The 27,699-nt window shown below is 41.0% G+C and overlaps 1 protein-coding gene across 1 annotated transcript; it reads right to left on the bottom strand.

Annotated features, from left to right (window-relative positions):
* Window positions 1-53: 53 nt before the first annotated feature.
* NMU (neuromedin U) lies at window positions 54-25,347 on the bottom strand. The gene is made up of 8 exons (XM_058193369.1): window positions 25,162-25,347; window positions 14,237-14,286; window positions 13,073-13,120; window positions 12,908-12,967; window positions 6,692-6,766; window positions 3,741-3,794; window positions 2,039-2,078; window positions 54-1,179 (listed from the first exon to the last, which is right to left on the bottom strand). Exons 1-7 carry the CDS (start codon window positions 25,322-25,324, stop codon window positions 2,043-2,045), a joined length of 486 nt encoding a protein of 161 aa, XP_058049352.1. The 5' UTR covers window positions 25,325-25,347; the 3' UTR covers window positions 54-1,179; window positions 2,039-2,042.
* Window positions 25,348-27,699: the final 2,352 nt, after the last annotated feature.

Here is a 27,699-nt window from a genome sequence, read left to right as displayed (position 1 = left end):
GAAAATGCAGTGAAGTTTTGCAAGTTTTATATAAATGCCAAAAAAAAGAGATCTATTCTTTCGTCAAATGGTTACTAAAGAATTTAATAAATTGAAAAAAGAATTGAGAAATGTTAAGAACTTCAAAGATTAGATAGATAGATAGATAGATAGATAGATAGATAGATAGATAGATGGATGGATGGATGGATGGATGGATGGATGGATGGATGGATGGATGGATGGATGGATGGATGGATGGATGGATGGATAGATATGGATGGATGATAGGTAGGTAGGTAGGTAGGTAGGTAGGTAGGTAGGTAGATATGATAGACAGACAGACAGACAGACATAGAATTTCATGTTTCTAGACTTCCCATCTCTCTCAAGGAAATATATAGTGATTGGGTAGGAAGCAGACTACTGCAGCAAAGAAATGTTTTTCAAAAAAGTTTAAATGGCTATGCATAAGACAATGTATCATTAAAGAAAGTTGAATGCCACAGGAAGGGGATGTTTAAGAAGTGTAGATGGTAACACAAAGAGATGAAGTCAAGATTTTGAACGTTCTTCATTTCTATTAACTCCTCTTCCAATGCTCTCCTGCTTCAACAGCAGAAACATCATAATATCATAATATGCAAAGAGGGCCCATTTAAAAATATTTTGGATATTAGTGCATTAGTTGTATTGCAAAAAACACTCAAGCCTAATTGGAAATCATAAGACCCGAAGCCCCGAAAGCATAACACTAACAATCAGCAACATTCTCATTAAAATACTCCCATTAAAAACAACTCTCTACTGAATGTTTTTATTTACAATAAAGGATGGGGGGGGGAAACTATATATGTGTAGCATTCACTCAACTGACAAAATCCATGCATGCAGCAACAACACTTTTGTTTATAATTTAATTTCACACCATTTCAAAAATTGTAACACGAGGGAATAGAATAATGATCAGATGCTTTAAAAATGGTACTTTAGGTTACAAACCTGTGCTAAACACTAATGTGAGCATAAGCCTCATTACACAAGAACGTTTCGGTGAGTAAACCATGCAAAAGTTTGCATTCTTAATCGTAAGAATTTTGTACTGTGGATAGAGTATCTTTTAAAAAAAAGCGTTGACATTTAATAACACGTAAGATGTCCATTTTTTTCTGCAGCCCCAAAAGTAATCCAAGAACAAGCCTAAAGAAAGAAAAAAATATTTAATTATAATAATATGTCAAACAATTTCATGACACTTTTATGATAGACACTTTTTAAAAATGGATTAAATTGTTATACATTAGAACTGCAGAAAAAACAATTGCTACCAACCTGCCTTCCATTGAGGACCTGTATACTGCACAAGCCAAAAAGAGGGCCGTGAAAATATTTACAGGCCCCTCGCATCCTGGACATAAACTGTTTCAACTCCTACCTTCAAAACGATGCTACAGAGCACTTCTATTAATTGGGTTTTATTGCTGGGTCGCTTCTGACTAACAAGTTTCTTAAGTCAGCTCCATAGATTTTCAATTGGGTTAAGGTCTGGGCTATTCCCAGGCCATTCCAGCAGTGGAATAGGATAATCATAAAACTCCAAAAACAAAAATGGTGTTATTAGCCATCAAACTTCAAAAATACACTTTCCCCAAAAGGTTTCCACAATTTTGGCCACTACTGTATGTATATGCACACACATATAACAACAACAACAACAACAACAACAACAACAACAACAACAACAACAGAGTTGGAAGGGACCTTGGAGGTCTTCTAGTCCAACCCCCTGCCCAGGCAGGAAACCCTACACCATTTCAGACAAATGGTTATCCAACATTTTCTTAAAAATATCCAGTATTGGAGCAAAATATCCAGTGTTGGAGCATATACGCATACACACTTAACTATAATACATCCATCCACACAGGTTAATGCCTGGAAAATTTATAAATATATATATATAAATTGTAAGATTTGGTGAAAGATAATTTCTATACTTTCCCCCAGGCATTCCCATTGTATAAAGCATTATCTGAAACAAAAAGTTAAGATTAAAAACCTTTTTAATAGAAAGCAGCCGATCTTCTTCCATTACGTGGCTACAAAAAGAAAAGAAAAGATAGATAAGTTAGTATCTTTGGGAATGCCTCTGTGAGAATTATAAACTCACTTCTTGAGATTTGTGAATTGAAACAAAGTTCTAACACATTAAGGATTTTTTTCCAGATCGCGCTTACGTTTTAATTACAGCTGAATATTAGAGAAGAGATTTGAGAGTTTTAATAATAAAGGAAAAGTAGGAAAAATGAACAAAAAAATCTTGACCTCAGTTTACCTTAAACTAAGCCTTCTGACTGCAAATTGCCCTAGAGATGTATAAACCATGAAGTCTGCCTGACTCATGGATTTAACTCGCAAGGTTTTATATTGACATATTCCGCAGAATATATGTAGTGCTAGAGGGTAGCAGTGATAATCTATAGCTGAGGACTGCAGGATTATTTTCTGGTAGCTAACAAGAAACCAAACAATTGGCATGTATCAGGTCTACCTATACTTTATTCTCAGGTTTTTCAGAAAATGCTGGAAGTACCGCATTTGAGTGTTCTACTACATTGAGACTGATCTTACTCTCTCCCCTTGTGGATATTCCTTTATTTAGGTCATCCTGTCCTATCCTGCTGTGTGCATTTTTTTGTGTAGATGCACACCTACTGTATAGAACTGGAATCTGTCCAACCGAGAAATTAATGAAGGCAAAAGAAATAACACAGTTGAAGGAAAACAATCTTATTTAAGCTTTGTTCTCTAAGTCTAAACTGGTTGCTGTTCAGTTCAAAAAAATTTATGCATCCTACGTAGTGCATGCCTCCTAAATTGGTTGTATTATATATTTAAAGTAGAGTCATGAAGATATAAAATTGGCTACATCATCTATTGGCTGCTGATCCAGTTCTATAGATGAATTATTGAGTCTGTCATCTGCACCTCCATAACTTTCTGGTTTGGCTCTGCAACCAAACAAGACAAATACAGACTTCAAGGGATCATTAGAACTGCAGAAAAAAACAATTGTTACCAACCTGCCTTCCATTGAGGTCCTGTATACTGCACGAGTCAAAAAGAGGGCTGTGAAAATATCTACAGACCCCTCACATCCTGGACATAAATTGTTTCAACTTCTATCCTCAAAACCATGTTTATAGGGCACTGCACACCAAAACAACTAAAGCAAGGACAGTTTTCCCCCAAATGCCATCATTCTGCTTAACACAACACTGTCAAATAATTTGCTAAAATTGTATTACTATTATTCTTCCCTTCCTTACTAGTATCTATCTCCTCCCACTTATTACTATAACCATGTTATATTGTTTTTATTTGTTTCCTAGTACAATTTGATAGCTTATTAGTAACCTTGACTATCACTAAGTGTTATATTTTTTTATTCTTGATGAATGTATTTTATTTTTCTTATGTACACTGAGAGCATATGCACCAAAGACTAATGTGTGTCCAATCACACTTGGCCAATAAAGAATTCTATTCTATTCTATTCTATTCTATTCTATTCTATTCTATTCTATTCTATTCTATTCTATTCCATTCCATTCCATTCCATTCCATTCTATTCAAGCTCTACCTTAATTTATTGGCCAGCCAAAAGACTATCCCAAAGCATAATCTCAATTCTCCTCACAGGTTCTGTTTATTGTCTTGTAATATAGCCCTGAGACAGAAACAAGCAGAAATTGACGTACTCGGAACATAAAATATCCTCTGCTTTGAACTCCTCCAGGTATTCGATGTTCTTCCTAAAAAGAGAACAGATTTCAAAATCCCCAACACTGTTGCAAAGTAACGCAGACCTATTTTCATCCTTTCGCACGTCGCAAGACTTTTTTGCTCCTACAAGCCATCTCAATCAGGCTTAATGAGTGGATATATGCCTGTCTGCCATAAATGGGAAACGTTTACACCAGTGGTGAAATGTAAAATTTGTTACTACCGGTTCTGTGGGCGTGGCGTGGTTGGGGGGGGGGGGTTAATGTGACTGGGTGGGCCTGGCCAACTTTTTTTTTTTACTTTTAAAAAAAAGTTTACTCTTTGGCCGAAGAGGTTGAAAAAAATGCTTTTAAAAGGCTCTGATGATCCCAGCTGAGCAGTGCGATCATCAGAGTTTGTTTTTCTTTACTTTTAAAAACATTTTTTCGGCCGAAGAAAAATGCTTTTAAAAGTAAAAAAAAAGCACACCTGATGATCGTGCGGCTCAGTTGGGCATGGGGGAGGGGCAGGGATTTTGCTACCGGTTCTCCGAACCACCCGCCACCATCGCTACTGGATCGGGCGATCTGGTCTGAACCGGGAGCATTTCACTCCTGATTTACACCAACATTTTGTGAGGTGATTATAACAGCCTCATCAGAATGTTTTACTAAAAAGTCCTTAATTATTAAGAGCAGTGTAAATCCGATTTCACTGACTTTTCTTTCATTTTCTTTGTGGTGAAAAGTTTACATGAGGACTTTCAGGTATATGCACTACACAAAGGAACATAAAGTAGTTTGCTTCTTTCAGACTTTTGTTGTTGTTGTTGTTAGTTGTGAAGTCATGTTCGACCCATCATGAACCCATGGACAACGTTCCTCCAGGCCTTCCTTTCAGGCTTAGTGTGATATAAATGCATATAAACGTATTGCTCTGTGTGAATCAATCCCATCGTGGAAAGAAAAAAGTCCAACTTAATGTTATATGCAAACTCAGTTTTAGAATATAGAATAACAGAGTTGGAAGGGACCTTGGAGGCCTTCTAGTCCAACCCCCTGCTTAGGCAGGAAACCCTATACTATTTAAGACAAATGGTTATCCAATCTCTTCTTAAAAACTTCCAGTGTTGGAGCATTCACAACTTCTGGAGGCAAGTTGTTCCACTGATTAATTGTTCTAACTGTCAGGAAATTTCTCCTTAGTTCTAAGTTGCTTCTCTCCTTGATTAGTTTCCACCCTTTGCTTCTTGTCCTGCTTTCAGGTACTTTGGAGAATAGCTTGACTCCCTCTTCTTTGTGGCAACCCCTGAGATATTGGAAGACCGCTATCATGTCTCCCCTAGTCCTTCTTTTCATTAAACTAGATATACCCAATTCCAGCAACCACTCTTTATATGCTATGTTTTAGCCTCCAGTTCCCTACGATTACAAGTAGTCCTTGAATTACAAAGCTGCAATTTTGTAGTCCTTGAATTACAAAGCTTATTAATAAAAAGTCATACCTACCAACTTTATTTCTTGATGTATATTTTGAAGTGCCATACAAACAGATTTAAACACTGTAAATGCTTCAGATATATCCTAACAGATGCTATGGCCTGCTGTGCAATTACTGTCCTATTGAAACTAATGGTACAAGACTTTTCATGAGTAATTTAGGCCACTGTGCTAAAAGAATGCACTAATCTTCAATGAATTTAGGATTTAGTTCTGAAGGACCGCGGTGTAGCTCAGGCTGTAAGAAGCCTGTTATTAAAACACAGCTGCCTGCAATTACTGCAGGTTCAAGTCCCACCAGGCCCAAGGTTGACTCAGCCTTCCATCCTTTATAAGGTAGGTAAAATGAGGACCCAGATTGTTGGGGGGGCAATAAGTTGACTTTGTAAATATACAAATAGAATGAGACTATTGCCTTACACACTGTAAGCCGCCCTGAGTCTTCGGAGAAAGGCGGGATATAAATGTAAACAAACAAAAAAAAAACATAAGCATGCAGTTAGAAATACAGGTAGTCCTCGACTTACGACTACAATTGAGCCCAACATTTATATTGCTAAGCGAGGAACTTGTTAAATGAGTTTTGCCCCATTTTACAATTTTTCTTGCCGCCTTCATTAAGTGAATCACTGCAGCTGTTAAGTTAGTAATCCGGTTGTTAAATGAATCTGGCTTTCCGATTGACTTTCCTTGTCAGAAGGTCGCAAAAGGGAACACTGCAGCCATCATAAATGTGAGTCAGTGGTCAAGCATCTGAATTTTGATCACATGACCATGGGGATGCTGCAAAGGTCGTAAGTATGAAAAACGGTTGTAAGTCACGTTTTCCATTGTAACTTTTGAGTGGTCACTAAAAGAACTGTTGTAAGTCCAGGACTACTGTATAATATAGCCCAATAATGAAATGGCTTAGGACCGGGATACCTTCGAGACCGCCTTCTGCCGTCGATTGCCTCCCAACGACTTGTGCGCTCCCACAGAGTGGGCCTCCTCAGGGTGCCGTCGACCAAACAATGTAGGTTGGCGGCCCCCAGGGGGAGGGCCTTCTCTGTGGCGGCACCAGCCCTATGGAACGAGCTTCCTCCGGGATTACGACAACTCCCCGACCTCCGGACCTTCAGACGTGAACTGAAGACTCTATTATTTCAGCGCGCTGGACTAGCCTAAGATAAAATGTTTTAGCAAATTTTAATGGGGTTTTTATTGGTTTTTACTGTTTTAATGATCAGGCCATGATAATATTTAGTTTTAACTGGGTTTTAATGCTTATTTATTATATTGTTTTAATATGCCTGTGAACCGCCCTGAGTCCTACGGGAGATGGTGCGGTATATAAGTTTGATTAATAAATAAATAATTAAAACTAAGAAATAGAACCTTTTTTTAAAAAAAAAGATGAGAAAGTCACATGAAGTTATGCTGTTGTGCATAATTTAGAAGTTACATACGTCCGCTTTGTATCTCTTCTGTCTCCTGTCATGAAGTTGGGGAACAAGTGGCAGCAAGGGATGCGTGACCAACGGCTAAGAAAAATAGGAATAGAGACAGATGAACAGCATTGAGATTCTAGCTTGAGTCTGGGAGAAAGTCCCTCTACTGCAACAAAAACTCCTAAGCGCAGCAGAGATATGCATAATAAATATTCTCCAGGCTTAAGATCATGGTATATTGCAGGGGTCTCCAACCTTGGTCCCTTTAAGACTTGTGGACTTCAACTCCCAGAGTTCCTCAGCCAGCTTTGCTGGCTGAGGGACTCTGGGAGTTAAAGTCCACAAGTCTTAAAGGAACCAAGGTTGGAGCCCCCTGGTATATTAAAGCCAGGGCTACCATTACACTAAAACTGGCTAGAGTGCTAAATACAGGCAGTCCTTGACTTACAACAGTTCATTAAGAGACCGTTCGAAGTTACAACAGCACTGAAAAAAGTGACTCATAACCATTTTTCACACTTACAGTAGTGGCCAAAATTGTGGAAACCTTTTGGGAAAAGTGTATTTTTGAGGTTTGATGGCTAAAAACACCACTTTTTTTTTTTTTTTTTGGAGTTTCAAGATAATCCTATTCCACTGCTGGAATGGCCTGGGAATAGCCCAAACCTTCACCCAATTGAAAATCTATGGAGCCGACTAAAGAAACTTGTTAGTCAGAAGCGACCCAGGAATAAAACCCAGTTAATAGAAGCAATCATTCAATCTTGGTTTCATATGATAACAGATGCAGAACTAAAAGACTTGGTTCACTCCATGGGAAGACGTTGTAAGGCCGTCATTCCTGCTAAAGGTTACCCAACTAAGGATTAACTGACATGGTGATAATTTTTCTCATATCTCATTTTTTCTATGGTGATAATTTTTGTATCTCTCATTTTTTCTAAGTATTTCACTTCTCTTCTATATACTGTAACTGCTATTCTAATAGCAAATCCTTCATAAAAGTTATTGCATAACATCAGGGGTGAAATGCTCCCAGTTCGAACTGGATCGCCCGATCCGGTAACGATGGCGGCGGGTGGTTCAGAGAACCAGTAGCAAAAATCCCTGGCCCCCTCCCCATGCGCAGCTGAGCCGCATGATCGTCGGAGGTTTTGTTTTTTACTTTTAAAAGCATTTTTTCTTCGGCTGAAAAAATGCTTTTGAAATTAAAAAAAAAAGCCTCTGAGGATCGCGCGGCTCAGCTGGGATTGTGAGAGCCTTTTAAAAGCATTTTTTCTACAACCTCTTTGGTCGAAGAGGTTGTAAAAAAAATGCTTTTAAAAGTTAAAAAAAAAGTTGGCCACGCCCACCAAGACACATTACCCCCCACCACGCCATGCCCACAGAACCGATAGTAACAAATTTTACATTTCACCACTGCATTACATTCTTGATTGAATTATCTTTCCATTGATATATAATTTTATGGTACTACTCCAAAAAAAAAAGTGGGAAAATACACTTTTCCCAAAAGGTTTCCACAATTTTGGCCGCTTCTGTATGTCCTTTGTGCAGTGATGGGATTGAAGTAATTTAACAACCGGTTCTCTGCCCTAATTATTTCTTCCAACAACCAGTGTGCCAAACTGCTCAGAAAGTTAACAACCGGTTCTCCCGAAGTGGTGCGAACTGGCTGAATCCCACCACTGCCTTTGTGGCATATTCATAGTCATGTGATCAAAATTCAGACACTTGGCAACCGACTCATATTTATGACGGTCACAGTGTCCCGGGGTCACGCGATCCCCTTTTGCGAACATCTGACAAGCAAAGTCAATGGGGAAGCCGGATTAACAACCCTGCTACTAATTTAATAATACTGCCTTAATAAAGCAGCGATTCACTTAACAACTGGGGCAAGGAAGATTGTAAAATGGGGCAAAACCCACTTAGTCTCACTTAGCAACATAAATTTTGGGCTCAATTGTTGTCGTAAGTCAAGGACTACCTGTAGACGAAGTAGGCCTCTTCTAACCACAAATATTAAATGTTATAAATGAGTTTAAATTGTATTGACACTGTTGTTAATCTATTTTTTTTTTCTTCCCAGCATAAGATGAGATGCTGTGGGATTTTTCATCTTACTGTTGTGTCTCGTCCAAGCTCACCTCAGCCAGGGCCTTCTTATCTGCTTCCGAACACAGAAGAAGAAATACCTCCAGCCCCCAGCCCTGGCTCCATGCCCAGACAGGCTGAAGAAGAAGAAATACCTCCAGCCCCCAGCTCTGGCTCCATGCCCAGGCAAACGGAGCAACTAGACCCCTCCCCCTCCTCCACAGCATGTGAGCCTGAGGAAGGTTTATTACCAACAGCTGCCGACTGGAGTGACCCTCGTGTCAGAAGACTTGATAGGCGGAGGCAACAGAAGGAAGGGAGGGGCAGGCCTGGATAAGTGCTGAGTCATGGAGCCACACCCCATGGCCTATATAAAGGATCTGCTTTCTGGCATTCTCTGAGTCAGGCAAAGTCTAAACATATCTTGCTGAAGTCACTTTCTGGTCTCCTGCCTGCCTTGAGGACTTTGCTAGGACTTTGGCACAGCTGCAGAAGCACACCTGATTCGGATTTCCCTGACCCGGCCGTCAGCGGAGGAGTGGGACACGACACTTACATATTTAGCCTTCAGTCCTGTGCATCATGCAGAGAGGGATGAAAAAGGAGGAATGTCAGACTGTAGTCAGGCACGGCATATTAGGAGGGCATCAGTGGTGGGATGCTGCTGGTTTAACAACCGATTCGGTGAGCGTGTGCTCCGCAAGTGCCTAATGCGCTTGTGCACAGTGATGAAAATGGAGCATTTAGAAGCTCAGCTGCTTACCTTCCAAGTCAGCTGTTGTGGTCCGCCAGCAGCCTGCGGAGCTGGCAATAGAGTCAAACAGCGATGAAGCTGAGGAAGAACATGGGACACTCCTGGAGGTTGGGGAAGGTCTGGATGAGGGCTCTGCGTCAGAGGCAGAGGTGGGGCCAGGGCCATCGGGGAGTGAGGTGCAGACTCCAGAGCCTCCAGAGGCTGACAGTAGTGAGGCAGAGGAACAGGAGGAGCCTGTTCCTAATGCACATATGTTGTGTCTCGTCCGATCTCACCACCACAGCCGGGGTCTGCTTATCTGCTTCCGAACGCTGAAGAATGTCCTAGCATGCCTCCCGGCCCCAGCCCTGGCTCCATGCCCAGACAGGCTGAGGAGGGGGCATCTCCCGGCCCCAGCCCTGGCTCCATGCCCAGACGGGCTGAAGAAGAGCAAGTATCTCCAGCCCCCAGCTCTGGCTCCATGCCCAGGCAAATGGAGCAACTAGACCCCTCCCCCTCCTCCACAGCATGTGAGCCTGAGGAAGGTCAATTACCAACAGCTGCCGATTAGAATGACCCTCGCGTCAGAAGACTTGATAGGTGGAGGCAACAGAAGGAAGGGAGGGGCAGGCCTGGATAAGTGCTGAGTCATGGAGCCACACCCCATGGCCTATATAAAGGATCTGCTTTCTGGCATTCTCTGAGTCAGGCAAAGTCTAAACATATCTTGCTGAAGTCACTTTCTGGTCTCCTGCCTGCCCTGAGGACTTTGCTAGGACTTTGGCAGAGCTGCAGAGGCACACCTGATTCGGATTTCCCTGACCCGGCCGTCAGCGGAGGAGTGGGACATGACAACATATGAGAAGAGCTGCCAGAAGGCAAGAGCAGCTCAAGCAAAGAGGACGACTCGGGGGTGTCATCAATCATCTCTTGGCCCCTCCCATAAGGCATAAAAGACCAGCAACGGTGTTTGGGCTCTTTTCGGGAAAACAACGTTGATAGCTTCGTCTTGTTGCATTTGTTTTGTATCGGTGTCTTCTGGACTTTTGCCAAGAAAGGCCTTTGGCAGTTTGCCTAATTGGATTAAGGTTGGTGATAAGGCTGAGGAATTGTGTTGGGAGGAATTTGCTTTAATTTAGCTTGGACTACGCTGAGAATGAGTTAATTCTCAGCTGTGCTAATAAAGTTTGTTTGTGTTTACATTGACTGAGTTTCCTACTACCTACTTGGGCCTGGGTCACAACATCAGCTGTGCCACGCAATTGAGATGAGCTACAAAGCAGGAAATAAAGGACATGATAGGGTGGGGGTGGGTCAGCTGATCGTCGGATCAGTGGCCAGCTGATTGTCAGCGCTAATGGTTTGCCTGAACTGGTCCAAACCAGCTAAATACCACCTCATGCTAGGAGTGGAAAAAATCAGGATGACAGCAAATTCCCTGACCTCCAGATGGTAGAATTTTACAAATCAATGCCAGGAAGAATCATTGGCTTAATTCTTTGAATCCAACTATCTCTCTTTCACACCCAGGAGCAAGGTTCCTTCGATCCAACTTCGATTTGTATGACTGTCTCTACAAACTCTATATCAGGGGGTGTCCAATCTTGGCAACTTTAAGAATTGTAGACTTCAGCTCCCAGAATTCCCCAGCTAGCCTGATCAATTGTTTTTCTTCTCTTTGGCCTTGCAGAATTCAGCTGCTACTTGAAACAGCCAGTAATTTCGCATGCCAGCAGTGCTGTAGAATTCCTTGTTTATGGTTAGGACTTTTGGTATGAGAGTTATACAGAATAAACTTCCTCTTGTTTGTTACTTATTTTATTTAGTTTATTTCTTATTTGTTAAGAATGCCTCTTTTACAGTTTATTTATTTGTTTAGCATCTCTGTAAAAGTTCACGCAACAATGTAAGAGTCTTATAAACATTCACAAAATGTATCATGGTAGAACTAGCTTTACATTAGTAGTGTCGTCTTTTTTTATTTCCTTGCTAAACCAACATGGCATGAGCTGTAATAAACTGAGTTATCATAGAACCGTGATGGTGAACCTATGGCATGCCTGGCACAGCTGTCCCGCAGAACCCTCAGCTCCACTGTGCATGCGCGTGCCTTCTGCTGGCCAGCCGATTTTTGGGATGCACAGGGGGCGGGGCACATGCGGGAGATGCGTGTGCATGCATGGGGGTCACATGTGCATGTGCGGGGGAGGGTGCGGGGGGAGTGGCGCATGCGTGTCAGAAGTGCAGAAACGGGCCAATTTCTGGCCTCTGGAGGGCCTCTGGAGCCCGGGGGAGGCTGTTTTCACGCTCCCAAAGGCTTGAGGAAAGCCTCCAGAGCCTGGGGAGGGCGAAAACACTCCCAACCCCCCCCCCCATTGTGGTGTAGGTTGCTTAAAATTTTGAATCCCACCCCTCGCGTGCATGCTTGGGGGGTGTGCGTGCATGCACAGGGAGCTCGCATTGCATTATGGGTGTCGGCACGAGCGCTGTTGCACAGGCTCGCTTTTGGCACACGAAGAGAAAAAGGTTAGCCATCACAGTCATAGAACATATAAAGGCAAACGGGAACTGATAAAACTATATAAAAAAAAGCAAACTGGAAATAATTATACTGCTTTTGGCAGCAGGACAACATTTCTTTCTAGACCCGTGATGGTGAACCTATGGTACGCATGCCACAACTAGCACGCAGAGCCCTCTTTGCGGGCACGCAAGCCATCGCCCAGCTCAGCTCCACTCCGCATGTGCGTGCCTCCCGCTAGCCAGCTGATTTTTGGGATGCACAGGGGATGGGGCACATGACGGTTGTAAAACGGACCATCAATAGGACCTCTGTGGCAGTCGTTAAAAGAACTCATTGTTCACTACGGTACGTGCTTTTTCTGAAAACTGGAAGTAAGTGTCATCTTTGGGCCAAAACATCATAAATTGTGGTCATGTGACCATAGGACACTGCAAATGGCCATAATTGTGAGCTGGTTACAAAGCACGTAAAATGAGGTCATCACTGGTGGTATTCAGCCAGTTCTATCTGGTTCGGATGAACCGCTAGCGGCGGTTGCGGGAGGCTCCACCCACCCGCCCAGACGTCATCACATCCCATTTTTGATGCTCTGTGCATTTGCAGAAGGCCCTGCGCATGCGCAGAGGTGTTGCACATGAACAAAGTGAGTGCACACTCACATTCGCGAACCGGTAGAAAAAGGTAAGTCAATATCACCCCTGGAGGTCATGTGACCGAGGAATAGCAGTTGGAACTTAAGAACTGGGTATTGAGTACCATATTGGGTGGGGCCATCGGAACTTTGAGCAGTTGCTAAGCAACCGGTCATAAGTCAAAGACCACCTGAACCAGAAGAAGCAGACTGCCGTATTAAAAAAATAATAGTGGAAACTGTTATTACCTTGTCTTTCTGTAGAAATTCCAGAACCATAAAGCAAAATTCTTCAACCGCATTGGATGGCTAAAAAAAAGAAGAGAGAGGCTAGATTAATGAACTGAGATTATCCTCCTTGAAAAAATAAAAATTAACACATTTGCCTTATTTAAACCGTTAAATTCAACTGACCTGAGGCAGAATATCTTTAGCTGGGATAGCGGAACACATATCATCTATCTATCAATATTGAGAAGAAGGTAGATTCAGTAATGTTTTCAACAGAACAAAAATAAAAGAAATTTAGCTTTTTTTGTTCAGTATTACAAATGAAGTATATGTCAGCCCCCTATTAGAATTCTCAATTATTAAATCTGTTTGTTTGTTTTTAAAAAAACACCTTATAGCAGGGGTCTCCAACCTTGGCAACTTTAAGACTTGTGGACTTCAACTTCCAGAATTCCTCAGCCAGCTTTGCTGGCTGAGAAACTCTGGGAGTGTCGTGTCCCACTCCTCTGCTGATGACCGGGTCAGGGAAATCCAAATCAGGCATGCCTCTGCAGCTCTGCCAAAGTCCTAGCAAAGTTCTCAAGGCAGGCAGAAGACCAGCAAGATATGTTCGACTTTGCCTGACTCAGAGAATGCCAGAAAGCAGATCCTTTATATAGGCCATGGGGTGTGGCTCCATGACTCAGCACTTATCCAGGCCTGCCCCTCCCTTCCTTCTGTCGCCGCTGCCTATCAATTCTTCTGAAGCAAGGATCACTCCAGTCTGTAGCTGTTGGTAATTGACCTCCCTCAGGCTCACATGCTGTGGGGGAGGGGTCTAGTTGCTCCGTTTGCCTGGGCATGGAGCCAGAGCTGGGGGCTGGAGGTACTTCTTCCTCCTCAGCCTGTCTGGGCATGGAGCCAGGGCTGGGGCCGGGAGGCATACTAGGACATTCCTCAGCGTTCGGAAGCAGATAAGAAGGCCCCGGCTGCGGTGAAAGCGGGTGAGACACAACAGGGAGTTGAAGTCCACAAGTCTTAAAAGAGCCAAGTTTGCAATTCCCTGATCTAAGCTTTAGCGGCTGTAAGGGCGAATAAGAATTAACTCTCTGTTACACAGGATGAAATCTTCACACTTTATGTCAGGAGTCTCCAACCTTGGCAACTTTAAGACTTGTATACTTCAACTCCCAGAATTCCTCAGCCAGCAAAGCAAAGTTGGCTGAGGAATTCTGGGAGTTGAAGTCCACAAGTCTTAAAGTTGCCAAGGTTGGAGACCCCTGCCTTATAGTACAAATGGCATAGGCACACCTTTGTGTTAAATAAAACAACACTAAAAGTAGTAACATGAGGGATATTCTTTTCTACCTCATTCCACACTTTTTCTTCTTGGAGAACATGGGACATCACTGGTACACCTGGAAATAAGGAAAAAAAATGATCTGGGTTTAAATTTTCTATTTATGATATTACCAACTATGCAAAGATCACCAACTCTGAATATGTCAATTAATAAACTAATACTGTTAGTCAGAAAACAGAGTTAGTAACAAAAAAGCAGGCAAGACATTGAATATATCCAAGAAACTGATATTTGGAGTCCAAAAACAGTTCACTTCAGGCCTGATTTATGTTGTGACATGAAATATTATAGGCTTATGTCATTATTTTTTCATGCTTTTCATTAATTTCAGTGCCAAAAAATTTGTGAAGGGAGCATTGAAATTTCTACACTTTTGAATCTGAGCGGCTTATGGGAAACACATGTTTTCAAACACATTTTATCTTAATCCCTACTCCTAACAATGTTGAGTTTGAAATGTGATCCGTCCTATAAATAAATACATATATTTAAATGCAGAAGTTTATTTTTCTTTTAAATTAGATGGTGTTCTCACTTTATCTAGATGTGAATTCAACATACTCAGGTATTTTTTGAAATGATGATAGAGAAAAATATATATTTCTGTCTCTTTCATTCTCTAAAAGACAGATATTCAACCCCCAATCAATATTTCAACTATTTATGAATAAAGAATTTTTATGGTTCTTTATTTATAAGGAATCAAGAACATACAGAACAGTCAAGAAATATACTACAGATCAACATTTCCTAGAGCCTTGATGGCGAACCGATGGCACACATGCCAGAGGTGGCTCGCAGCATCCCCTCTGATGGCACGTGAGCCGTCACCCCAGTTCAACTCCGCTGCGCATGCGGACGCACCAGCTGGCCTTCAAGTCTCTGCCATGCATGCACGGGAGGGTGGGGGCGTACGGGGACATGTGCACATGTATGGGGGCGCATATGTGGGGGGGCAGGGCGCATGTGGGACACGTGCGCATCGTGGCAGGGCACATGCATGGGCTCGCATACACGTTGCATTTTGGGGGATCGGGCGCATGCGTATGCTTTGGACACTCAGTCCGGAAAAGGTTAGCTATCACTGTCCTAGAGCATCCATGGTGGCCTTGGAAAAGATATTAAAATGCCATGATGTCTTGGGTATTCTAATATCTTTCTGTGTTGTTTCTTGATGTGAACTTCCTGCAAATTTATAATATCCATATCTAATCTGAATGTTTGCATTCTTTTGACTGGTGCGTTTAAACCGTTTATATATATAATAATAAAATAATTAGAATAATATAATATATTATAGTGATATATATATATGATATATTAGAAATATATGTTTAAAAGATACATTAGGATAAGAAAGAGAAAACGTATAAGTATTGATCACCGTCGCGAAACTGTTGAAAAGAAGAAAGTGTTAATATTTCTTTTTTGGTTTTTTAAAAAAATCTGTTTAATAAAAATATTTTTTTAAAAAGACTGTAAAATAAAAAAAATAAAAATAAATAAAATATGATGATGTGTCTACAGCTACAAAGATCAGAACTGTACAAGCCATGGTATTTCCTTTACATATCTATTGATGCGAAAGTTGGACTTTAAAGACCAAGGCTAGGAAAAATCATTCACGCCTTTGAACTTGAGTATTGGAGAAGATTCCTGAATATACTAGTATTTGAGAGGTTGCCACAAAGAAGAGGGAGGTCAACTTGTTTTCCAAAGCACCAGAAGGCAGGAGAAGAAACAATGGATGGAAACTAATCAAGGAGAGAAGCAATGTGGAATTAAGGAGAAACTTCCTAACTTTGAGGATAATTAACCACTGGAACAGAATTTGCCTTCAGAAGTTGTGGGCGCTTCACCACTGGAGGTTTTTAAGAAGAGACCGGACAGTCACTTGTCTGAAATGGTAGAGGGTCTCCTGCTTGAGCAGGAGGCTGGACTAGAAGATCTCCAAGGTCCCTTCCAGCTCTATTCTGATTGACTGATACTGTGGACAGCCAATCACCACACAAACTAATGGCTCATCAAATAATTTAACCCAGATTTATCACTCAAGGTGCACAGGACCAGTCACAAATTAGCCTATTTTAGACATTTTATGTGAAAACCTGGATTCTTGAAATGACTTTAATGCTGGGGAAGATAGAAGGAAAGTGAAGAAGAGAAGAATCAGCAGCAAAGTGGATGGACCCACAGTGGTGATGTCTCCTGGAACAGGGATCTCCAACCTTGGCAACTTTAAGTCTGGAGGACTTCAACTCCCAGAATTCCCCAGCCAGCAAAGCTGAAGTCCTCCAGGCTTAAAGTTGCTAAGGTTGGAGACCCCTGTGCTGGAAGACTTGAAAAAAATAGTTTAAGTATAAGAATGCTAAGAATTGAAAATGACTTGATGCTATACACATAGTCCTTGACTTAAAACCTTTCATTTAGTGACTGCTTGAAGTTACAGCGATGCTGAAAAAAGTGCCTTTTGATCATTTTTCACACTTACGACCATTGCAACATCTCCATGGGGGATCCAAACTGAGAGGCTTAGCAATTGGTTCATATTTATGACGATTGCAATGTCCCAGGGTCATGGGATCACCTTTTATGACCTTCTAAACAAGCAAAATCAACGAGGAAGGCAGATTCACTTAATAACCGTGTTACTAACTTCACAGTTGCAATTATTGACTTAATAACTGTGGCAGTAAAAGTCGGAAAATGGGGCAAAATCACTTAACAATTGTCTCGCTTGACAAACAGAAATGTTGGGATTTATTATGATTGTTGTGGTCCACCAGCAACCTGTGGAGCTGGCAATGGAGTCAGACAGCGATGAGGCTGAGGAAAAGCGTGGGCCAGTCCTGGTGGCTGGGGACAGCCCAGATGAGGGCTCTGCATCAGAGGCAGAGGAGGGGCCACGGCCATCGGCGCGTGATGTGCGGACTCTAGAGCCTCCAGAGGCTGACAGTAGTGAGGCAGAGGAACAGGAGGAGCCTGTTCCTAATGCACATATGAGAAGAGCTGCCAGAAGGCAAGAGCAGCTAAAGCAAAGAGGACGACTCGGGAGTAGGACCAAGAGATGATTGGTTCCTCCCATAAGACTTAAAAGACCAGCAACAGCGTTTGGGCTCTTTGCCGGAAAACAACGTTGATAGCTTTGTCTTGTTGCATTTGTTTTGTATCGGTGTCTTCTGAACTTTTGCCAAGAAAGGCCTTTGGCAGTTTATTTATTTATTTATTTATTTATTATTTATTTTCTATACCGCCCTTCTCCCGAAGGACTCAGGGCGGTTCACAGCCATATTAAAACACCGAATATACAAAGTATATATTTATATATATATAATATACAAAGTATAGTTTGCCTAATTGGACCAAGGTTGGTGATAGGACTGAGGAATTGTGTTGGGAGGAAGTTGCTTTAATTTAGTTGGACTACACTGAGAATGAGATAATTCTCAGCTGTGCTAATAAAGTTTGTTTGCTTTTACACTGACTGAGTTTCCTACTACCTACTTGGGCCTGGGTCACAACAGTGATCATAAGTCAAGGACTACCTGTATAATCTATCCATCAGTCAGTGTTTATGGTGACATTGCGTTATATTGGTTGAAGACGTATATGGATGTGTACTAAGATATACAGATTGAACAATAAAACTATAGCAATCGCAATTGCACTTAGACTTATATACTACTTTCACAGTGCTTTACAGCCCTCCCTACATGGTTTACAGAGTCAGCATATTTTTTATTTTTTATTTATTTATTTATTTTATTTTGTCACAACAATATATGTAGGTATCATACAAAAAGATTATATAGTAAATAAACACATATATGGGTAAATATAAGGAGGTATAAGCATATATATAGGAAGAAGAAAAGAAAAATAATAGGACAGGAACGGTAGGCACGCCCCTTATGGTCCTCTTAGGAATGGGGTGAGGTCAATAGTAGACAGTTTTTGGTTGAAGATTTTAGGATTATGGGAAGAGACCACAGAGTCAGGTAAAGTATTCCAAGCACTGATGATTCTGTTACAGAAGTCATATTTTCTGCAATCTAGATTAAAGCGGTTGACATTAAGTTTAAATCTATTAGTTGCTCTAGTATTATTGCAATTAAAGCTGAAGTAGTCTTTAACAGGAAGGACATTACAATAGATGATTCTGTGAGTTAAGCTTAGGTCTTGTCGAAGGCGACGGAGTTCCAAGTTTTCTAAGCCTAGGATTTCAAGTCTGTTGGGATAGGGTATTTTATTGTTTTCAGAGGAATGGAGAACACTTCTTGTGAAATATTTCTGGATACGTTCAATTGTATTGATGTCAGAGATGTGGTGAGGGTTCCAAACTGGCGAGCTGTATTCTAGAATTGCCCCCAACACTTCTGGGTCCTCATTTTACCGATCTCGGAAGGATGGAAGGCTGAGTCAACTTTGAAATTTGAAGTGCCGAATAGCTGGCAGTCGGCAAAATTAGCCTGCTGAATGGAGATACTTAACCATTGTGAATGAAAAAAGAAGTGATAAGGTCAAAAATGTATTGATGCTAAAGGACAATGGTTTGAATACAAAATGAGAGACCGGTATAAAATTAGTAGACGGATGGGATTTGGTCATTTGGAAAAAATGAACTGGGATGAAACTGCAAACTGTGTGTTTGTGTGTATAAAAAGAAAGATGAATCTGATTCATACAATTCTCAGAAAGTGCGTGCTGAGTTTTTGAAGCACAGAAAGTGACGTATGGATATAAAGACAGCCAGGATTATTTGCAAAAATACGAAGGTATGGAAAATATAGTGTTGTTGAAATCTAGATTTAAATCTGTTTCCTCTTCTTATCTTGTGCAATTAATTTCCTTTCTCACGACTTTATATTACTTTTTTGTGCTCTACATCACAGTGCTCCTCACCCCAAAAGGGAATAGAGTGACATTTTTGCAAGTAGGTGAGTTGAATTATGTTAACAGGGTTGTTTCATCGTCCCTATAAAAAACAAATAAATAAAACCATACAATGTCCAAAAAGATATAATTAAACAGTTCTGATTTTTTATAATCTTATGCATATTTATTCTGAAATCGGTGGGTTTCGCTGCCAGAAAACTGCAGTATGAATGTATGTATGTATGTATATATGTATGTATGTATGTACCATGTTTTCCCGAAAATAAGACCCTGTCTTATATTTTTTTAACCCTGAAATAAGCGCTTGGCCTTGGCCTTATTGCCGATTGGGCTTATTATCAGGGGATGTATTATTTTGGGGGAAATAGGGTATGTATGTATGTACAGTATGTATATGTAAGTATTTGTGTGTAGATAGATGGATGGATGATTCAGATAGATAGATGGATAGACAGACAGACAGACAGACAGACAGACAAACAGACAAATAGACAGATGGATGATTTAGATAGATAGATAGATAGATAGATAGATAGATAGATAGATAGATAGATAGATAGATAGATAGACAGACAGACAGACAGAAAGACAGACATAGATAGATATAGAAGACAGATAAGAGATAGCTTGATAGCTAGATAGACACACACACACACACAGAGAGAGAGAGAGAGAGCATTCAGATTGTAAAATGTGGGCAAAAAGAATATACCTGTTTACAGCTTGTTAGTAAAATATTTTGTTACGCACATCAGCAGTGCTTGCTAGTTGGACTCTGGAGGGTACTACTCCTAGCATTACTAATTGGAAAAAAAAGTACTTTGCAACTCTTCCACATATTTCTGTTTTTAAAGGAAGAAAAAAGCCACAGAAGAAGCAACAAAGAGATGGAAGGGACCTGCACAAAGAATAGGATCTGGGCTAAGGACCACATTCAAATTCTAACCGGGCAATGCATATATGCTTAGTTAATGCTTTGTGCAGAAGCACAAACACTTAGAGAAGATACAAACAAGACTCTGCCATTATTCACGTTTTCTTCCTTATATTTTCATTTTAAAGTTTTTTAAATATTTTGAAGTTGTAATTTTTCATTTAATGCAGATCAGGCTAGATGATATTAGATATGAATATTCCATATAATTGTATTTCTTTGTGTGCTTTGACGAATGCTGTCACTTTTGTTACTTATCAATGAAATAAGGACTCCAAACCAGGGAATGGTTTTAAAATGGGATATTTTAAAATGTATTTATGTACTTGCCTTAAAATTTTATTTTCAGGATCTAATAGTAAGTTTAACCTTATGTTTTAAAGTCAAGCATTTCATTAAATGAGCGTACTGTAGATATACTTGAAAATATTTAGAAAGGGAAATATGAATTGCTTGACCTACTTTGTATCTCAAAACTATAATGCCTGCATTGTGTGAAGAAATCCTATATCCTGTTCTATTGCAGGTATTTGTTTCTGCTTTGGCTTCTGTTTAAAATTAGTGTGTAATATTCACTGGTGTCGCATTCTTTATTATGTCAACTATTATTTAAAAATTCAATATTTTTTTATTTATTATTTATATTAATTATTTATTAGTTGACCTAAAAAAGGCACTATTGCTCTCTAGAGGGACTTACACTTTGATAATAAGTAACTCTGCATTGGAAATGACATTCAAAGTAAACTAGAATGAGACGGAGTTTTAAAAATTGGAATTACATTCTTACTGCTATAATTGTGACAAGGAGGAGTCCCCAGATCTGACTTAAAGCCCTGCATAATATACAGTATGTATATTATGCAGGACCTGCATTGAGTTCTTTAAAAAAAACAAACGAACAAACCAGAAAATAACTTTTTACAATTGTTAAGAAACTCCTAAGACATAGAACAGAGTTGGAAACAGATCAAGCATTCCATTTAGATCAGGGGAGTTCAACTTTAAACCCTGTGGCCTTCATCTCCCAGAATTTCCCCAGCCGAGTCCGATTGGGGTAAAACGACACATCTTTTGAATTTTTGGGGTAACTTTTCATACGTTACAGTGTAAGAAAAGCAGTTTCCTGCAATGCATAAACTTAACCCTAATAAAAGAGAATATTTGTAGCTCAAGGGTGCTCTTTGAACTTGCTTGTTTTCTTGCAGATATTTCATGACCCAAACTAGGTAACATCATCATCAGTGCTAGTAAGGAGTGGGATAATAATTGGATAACAGCGTTCCTGTCAAACAGACAACAAGTAGTCAAAATAGGCAGTGCCCTATCAAATCCTGTTCCTGTCAATAGCAGCATTCCCCAAGGCAGCGTTCTTGGACCAACACTCTTCCTATTATACATTAATGATCTCTGTGACCATATTAAAAGTAATTGTGTTCTCTTCGCTGATGATGTTAAACTATTTAGCACTACCAACAATACAGCTACCCTTCAAAAAGACCTTGACTTTGTGTCGGAATGGTCAAAAACTTGGCAACTCCAAATCTCAACCAGCAAATGCTCTGCCTTACACATTGGAAAAAAGAATCTGAACGCTAAATACAAGCTCGATGGACATTACCTTGTAGATGACCCCAACCCCGTTAAAGACCTTGGAGTTTTCATGTCAGATGATCTAAATGCCAAAGCCCACTGCAACTACATCGCAAAAAAGGCTTTAAGAGTTGTAAACTTTATCTTGCGTAGCTTCTTCTCCAGAAACACTACACTACTAACCAGAGCATATAAAACATTTGCTAGACCAATTCTTGAATACAGCTCGCCTCTCTGGAACTCATACCTCATTTTGGACATTAATACAATTGAGCGTGTCCAGAAATATTTTACAAGAAGAGTTCTCCACTCCTCTGAAAACAACAAAATACCTTATGCCACCAAGACTTGAAATCCTGGGTTTAGAAAATTTAGAACTCCGCCGCCTTCGACAGGACCTGTGTTTAACTCATAGAATCATCTGTTACAATGTTCTTCCTGTTGAAGACTACTTCAGCTTCAATCACAACAATACACGAGCACACAATAGATTTAAGCTTAATGTGAACCGCTCCAATCTTGATTACAGAAAATATGACTTCATTAACAGAGTTGTTAATGCCTGGAATACACTACCTGACTCTGTGGTCTCTTCCCAAAATCCCCAAAGCTTTAACCAAAGACTATCTACTATTGACCTCACCCCATTCCTAAGAGGTTTGTAAGGGCGTGCATAAGAGCACCAACGTGCCTACCGTTCCTGTCCTAATGTTCCCTTTGATTGTATCCAATTTCATATAGTTATTACATACTTATGATTATATTTATGCTTATATATCGTATAATCATTTCATGCTTATGCTTATATATACTGTTGTGACAAATAAATAAATAAAAATATAATATAAACTGACAGAAAACAACACTCTTTACTAGCATTGATGATGTTACCTAATTTGGGTCATGAAACATCTGCAAGAAAACAAGCAGGCTCCAAGAGCACCAAGGAGCCCTCTTAACAGCCCTCTACCAAGAAAATAGGTAAGTCACTCAAGAGTTGCCTCACTTATTATACACTTTGGGATACCAATCCCAAAAATCTAAGTAAAACTTCATGTATTAAAACTCTGGAGAAATTTTTTTTGGGGGGGGGGGAGCAAACTTTTACAATTAACCTTAAACTCTGAAACAAGAAACATAAACTTCGAATAAGATTGAGAGAAAGGGATGCTTGGATAAGGAACTTCTCAAACAGTTAATAATAATAATAATAATAATAATAATAATAATAATAATAATAATAATAATAATAATAATAATAATAATAATAATAATAATAATAATAATATTTTAATTTGTATACCGCTCTTCTCCCGAAGGACTCAGGGCGGTGCACAGCCAGAATAAAACTACAAAGAAAAACAATACATATAATATTAAGAACACCCCTTAAAAAACTTATTCAATTGGCCGAAAATTTAAAATATAATAACACCCTATAAAAAATTTACAAAAATTTAAAACCCATAAAAACAAATTAAAAATTTTAAAATCAAGCCAGTCCAGCTAAATGGAATAAATAGGTTTTAAGTTCGCGGCGAAAGGTCCAAAGGTCGGCTAGTTGACGAAGTCCAGGGGGAAGTTCGTTCCACAGGGTAGGAGCCCCCACAGAGAAGGCCCTCCCCCTGGGGGCCGCCAGTCGACATTGTCTGGAAAGATGGGGACACCCCTCCCCTCTTTATGGCCATTTTAAAGAGGGGAATCATGGGGGGGGGGCACTTATGGCAGGGCCACCCCGACCTAAGAATGGACTATTTGAAATTCTCAATGTTTTCCATTCAAAGCAGCAAAGAAGCAAAAGTAGTCCTTGACTTACAAGAGGACATTTAGTGACCATTCAAAGTTAGAACGGCACGGGGGGAAAAAGTGACTTACGACCGTTTTTCACACTTGGTGACCATTGCAGCATCCCCCATGGTCACGTGAAGAAAATTCAGATGCTTGGCAACTGACTCCTATTTATAATAGTAATAGTAATAATAATAATAATAATAGTAATAATAATAAAAGAGTTGGAAGGGACCTTAGAGGTCTTCTAGTCCAACCCCCTGCCCAGGCAGGAAACTCTATACCATTTCAGACAAATGGTTATCCAACATTTTCTTAAAAATTTCCAGTGTTTATGGCGGTTGCAAGTATTCCCCAGAATCATCATCTGTTCCCCTTTTGCCACCTTCCCACAAGCAGTCGGTGGGGAAACCACGATCCGCTGAAGAACTGCGTTACCAATTTAACACCTTCAGGGATTCGCCCGGGGCAAGAAAGGTCGTAAACCGAGCCGAAACCCACTTAACAATCGTATCACTTAGTTACTGATGGAAATGTTGGGCTCCACGGTGGCCGTACATCGAGGACGGGCCTGTCTCCCCCGCCCCACATACACTCTGGATCAGGGGTCTCCAACCTTGGCAACTTTAAGACTGGTGGATTTCAATTCCCAGAATCCCTCAGCCAGCTTTGCTGGCTGATCAACTCTGGGAGTTGAAGTCCACCAGTCTTAAAGTTGCCAAGGTTTGGAGACCCCTGCTCTGGATAATAGGGGCATTTGCTTTCAATGGATTCCACCCCCAAAAAAGTGGTTTTTTGGGGGGAGGGAATCCCAGAGAGATCGGTTGCTAAGAGAAGAAACTCTCTCCCTCTCTATTTCCCCCCCCCTTTTTTTAGGCAGGTGACATGATTAGATGTTAGACAGGAAAGGGAAAAAAAAGCTTCTTAATAAAGAGTGACATGATTAAAAGCTAGAATAAGCAATCGAAAAAAAAAGGGAATATTAATGTATACATTTTTATTTTAGACAATGAAAGTAAGAATGAGAAAATGTGGAATAACTGAATACTGGCAGACTGTAACCTAACATAGATGTGTATCGTTATTAGAAATACATAAGTTGATCGAACGTTATAATAATAAGGTTTAATCTGTTTCATTTATATTGGGATGTATGGCGCCCAGGTGCCACACTGTTCAGACATTGATTTGAAATGTATTCATAAAAAATAAAAAAGAAAGACAGAAAGAAAGAAAGAGAGAGAGAGAGAGAGAAAGAAAGAAAGAGAAACAAAGAGAGCGCAAGAAAAAAAGAGAAAGAAAGAGAGAGAGAGAGAAAGAAAGAGAAAGAGAGAGAGAAAGAGAGAAAGAAAAAGAAAGAGAAAGAACGAAAAAAGAAAAAGAAAGAAAAAGAGAGAGAAAGAAAGAAAGAAAGAGAAAGAGAGAGAGAGGGAGAGAAAGAGAAAGAAAGAGAGAGAGAAAGAAAGAAAAAAATTAAGAAAGAAAAAGAAAGAGAGAGAGAAAGAGAAAAAAGAGAGAAAGAAAGCGAAAAAAGAGAGAAAGAAAGAAAAAGAAAGAAAGAAAAAGAATAAAAAAGAAAAAAAGAAAGAGAGAGAGAAAGAAGAGAGAGAGAAAAAGAAAGAAAGAAAGAAAGAAAGAAAGAAAGAAAGAAAGAAAGAAAGAAAGAAAGAGAAGGCGCTGAGATTTGGGGCTGAAAAAGGGAACCGGGCTGCCCCTTACCTTTGCAGGAGCTCACCCCAAAAGCCAGCAGGGCGAGGAGCAACCTCCAAGGCGTCCCAGGACCGGGTTTCCTCCGGCTGGAGTGACCGGCTTTGCTGCTGCCGTTCGCCGGCAACGGGAGCAGCTGCTCCAGCCGGGTCCGGCCAGCGCTGGCCCTTCGCATGGTACCTCCTCTTAACGCCGGCGCTCCTGCTGGTTCCCTTGGCCCGCCGGCTCTGCTGCCGCTCCCGATGGTTTGGAAGTGCACGGCTGGAGCGCTCCCACTTTTAAATCTCCCAGCTGCCCCCCCACCATCCAAGCATTTCTTGCCTCGCCCGCCCACGCGTGACTCAGAGAAGCGTCCGAAGCCGCTGCTCCGCCGGTTGCTTTGAGCGAGGGGCGTCGTCGATCCAGCAGTAGAACGGGGTCCCCTCCCTGGAAGGTCTTGGAAGGGGAAAGGGACTTGACCGCAGCCCCTTGCAGGAGGGAGTCGCCGCGTGCGTGCAAAAACACGCGTGGGGGTCGCTCCTCCATCGGATCTATTCTTTCCAGGGATGAAATCCATCAGGTTCTGACAGGGAGCGGAAATTTTGAGTAGTTCGGAGAACCGGCAAATACCACCTCTGGCTGGCCTCAGAGTGGGGTGGGAATGGAGATTTTGCAGTATCTTTCCCCTGGAGTGGGGTGGGAATGGAGATTTTGCAGTATCCTTCCCCCTGGAGTGGGGAGGGAATGGGGGAGTTTGCAATATCCTTCTCCCAGGAGTGGGATGAGAATGGGGATTTTGGAATATCCTTCCCCTGGAGTGGGGTGGAAATGGAGATTTTGCAGTATCCTTCCCCTGGAGTGGGGTGGGAATGGAGATTTTGCAGTATCCTTCCCCTTCCACGCCCACCAAGAAGCAATGGGTGGAAACTAATCAAGGAGAGAAGCAACTTAGAACTAAGGAGAAATTTCCTGACAGTTAGAACAATTAATCAGTGGAACAACTTGCCTCCAGAAGTTGTGAATGCTCCAACACTGGAAATTTTTAAGAAGATGTTGGATAACCATTTGTCTGAAGTGGTGTAGGGTTTCCTGCCCTAAGCAGGGGATTGGACTAGAAGACCTCCAAGGTTCTAGTCTAGTCCAGTCCAGTCCAGTCCAGTCCATTCTATTCTATTCTATTCTATTCTATTTTTCAGTAAAAGCTCAACTGAAATTGAGATCCAGTTTCCATGAAGTTCAGAGACCTGATGCTTAGTAGCCACACTGAGATTCCGTAAGGGCATGTGCTTTGGTATCTGGATGAGTTTAATTCCTTCATGCAATTAAATTGCAGATCTTGCAGGAATAAGCACATCCTTATTAGAAGGATATTTCCGGTTTTAGATTGCTCATTTTGAGCGCTGATCTTTTGTGGTTTAAACAGACACAATCCTGGCAGATTCTAACATTAATCTTTTTTTCCAGATCTATGTTTCTTTTTTAACGTTGGCAGTATATTCTTGGGGGATCAGGAGTGATCACACCAGAGGACTGGAGTTTGCTTTCCAGAAAAACACAGACAACACATTGCAAAAAGTGAAACTGACCTGGATTTTTCTTGTGTCCCCAAGTCAGATGCAAGAACCATTAGATAGCAATTTCTTGATGCACCTGTCCCTCACATTACCCACTGTAGATAATCATGCAGAAGCCTATACAGTATACTTCTACAATATTCTAATTTCCTATTTACCTGTCTGCTCACCCCTGCACCTCTCCTATTGCCACAGTTCCTAAAATTTACTTGTTTATAAAATGTTTGCTAGTCCACATGGCTAAGCTTGCCTCTGTTAATTAAGTCCGCCTGGTATCTGGAAATAGTCTGAAATAGAAAAATAATCTGCCCATTGTGGCTCAGTGGCTAAGAAGCTGAGCTTCTCGATCGAAAGGTTGGCAGTTCAGCGGTTCGAATCCCTAGTGCCGCATAATGGAGTGAGCTCCCGTTACTTGTCCCAGCTTCTGCCAACCTAGCCCTTCGAAAGCACCTAAAAATGCAAGTAGAAAAATAGGGATCACCTTTGGTGGGAAAGTAAAATCCCCATTCCCACCCCACTCCAGGGGAAGGATACTGCAAAATCCCCATTCCCACTCCACTCCAGGGAAGGATACTGTAAAATCCCCATTCCCTCCCCACTCTGGAGCCAGCCAGAGGTGGTTTTGCCGGTTCTTATCCAGGGAAGGATACTGTAAAATCTCCATTCCCTCATCACTCCAGGGGAAGGATACTGCAAAATCCCCATTCCCACTCTACTCCAGGGGAAGGATATTGCAAAATCTCCATTCCCACCCCACTCCAGGGGAAGGGTACTGCAAAATCCCCATTCCCTCCCCACTCTGGGGCCAGCCAGAGGTGGTATTTGCCGGTTCTCCGAACTGCTCAAAATTTCCGCTCCCGGTTCTCCAGAATCTGTCAGAACCTGCTGAATTTCACCACTGGTTCACTACAGCTAAACTTGGCCACTTTTCAAGAAAAACAAACAAACAAACACTACAATGTTGTAGTTGACCTAAATAATCTAAAGAAGGAACAGG

This window comes from Ahaetulla prasina, chromosome 8, assembly GCF_028640845.1.
Source record: "Ahaetulla prasina isolate Xishuangbanna chromosome 8, ASM2864084v1, whole genome shotgun sequence".
Lineage (NCBI taxonomy): Eukaryota > Metazoa > Chordata > Lepidosauria > Squamata > Colubridae > Ahaetulla > Ahaetulla prasina.
This window is presented reverse-complemented; position numbering and strand designations above follow the sequence as displayed.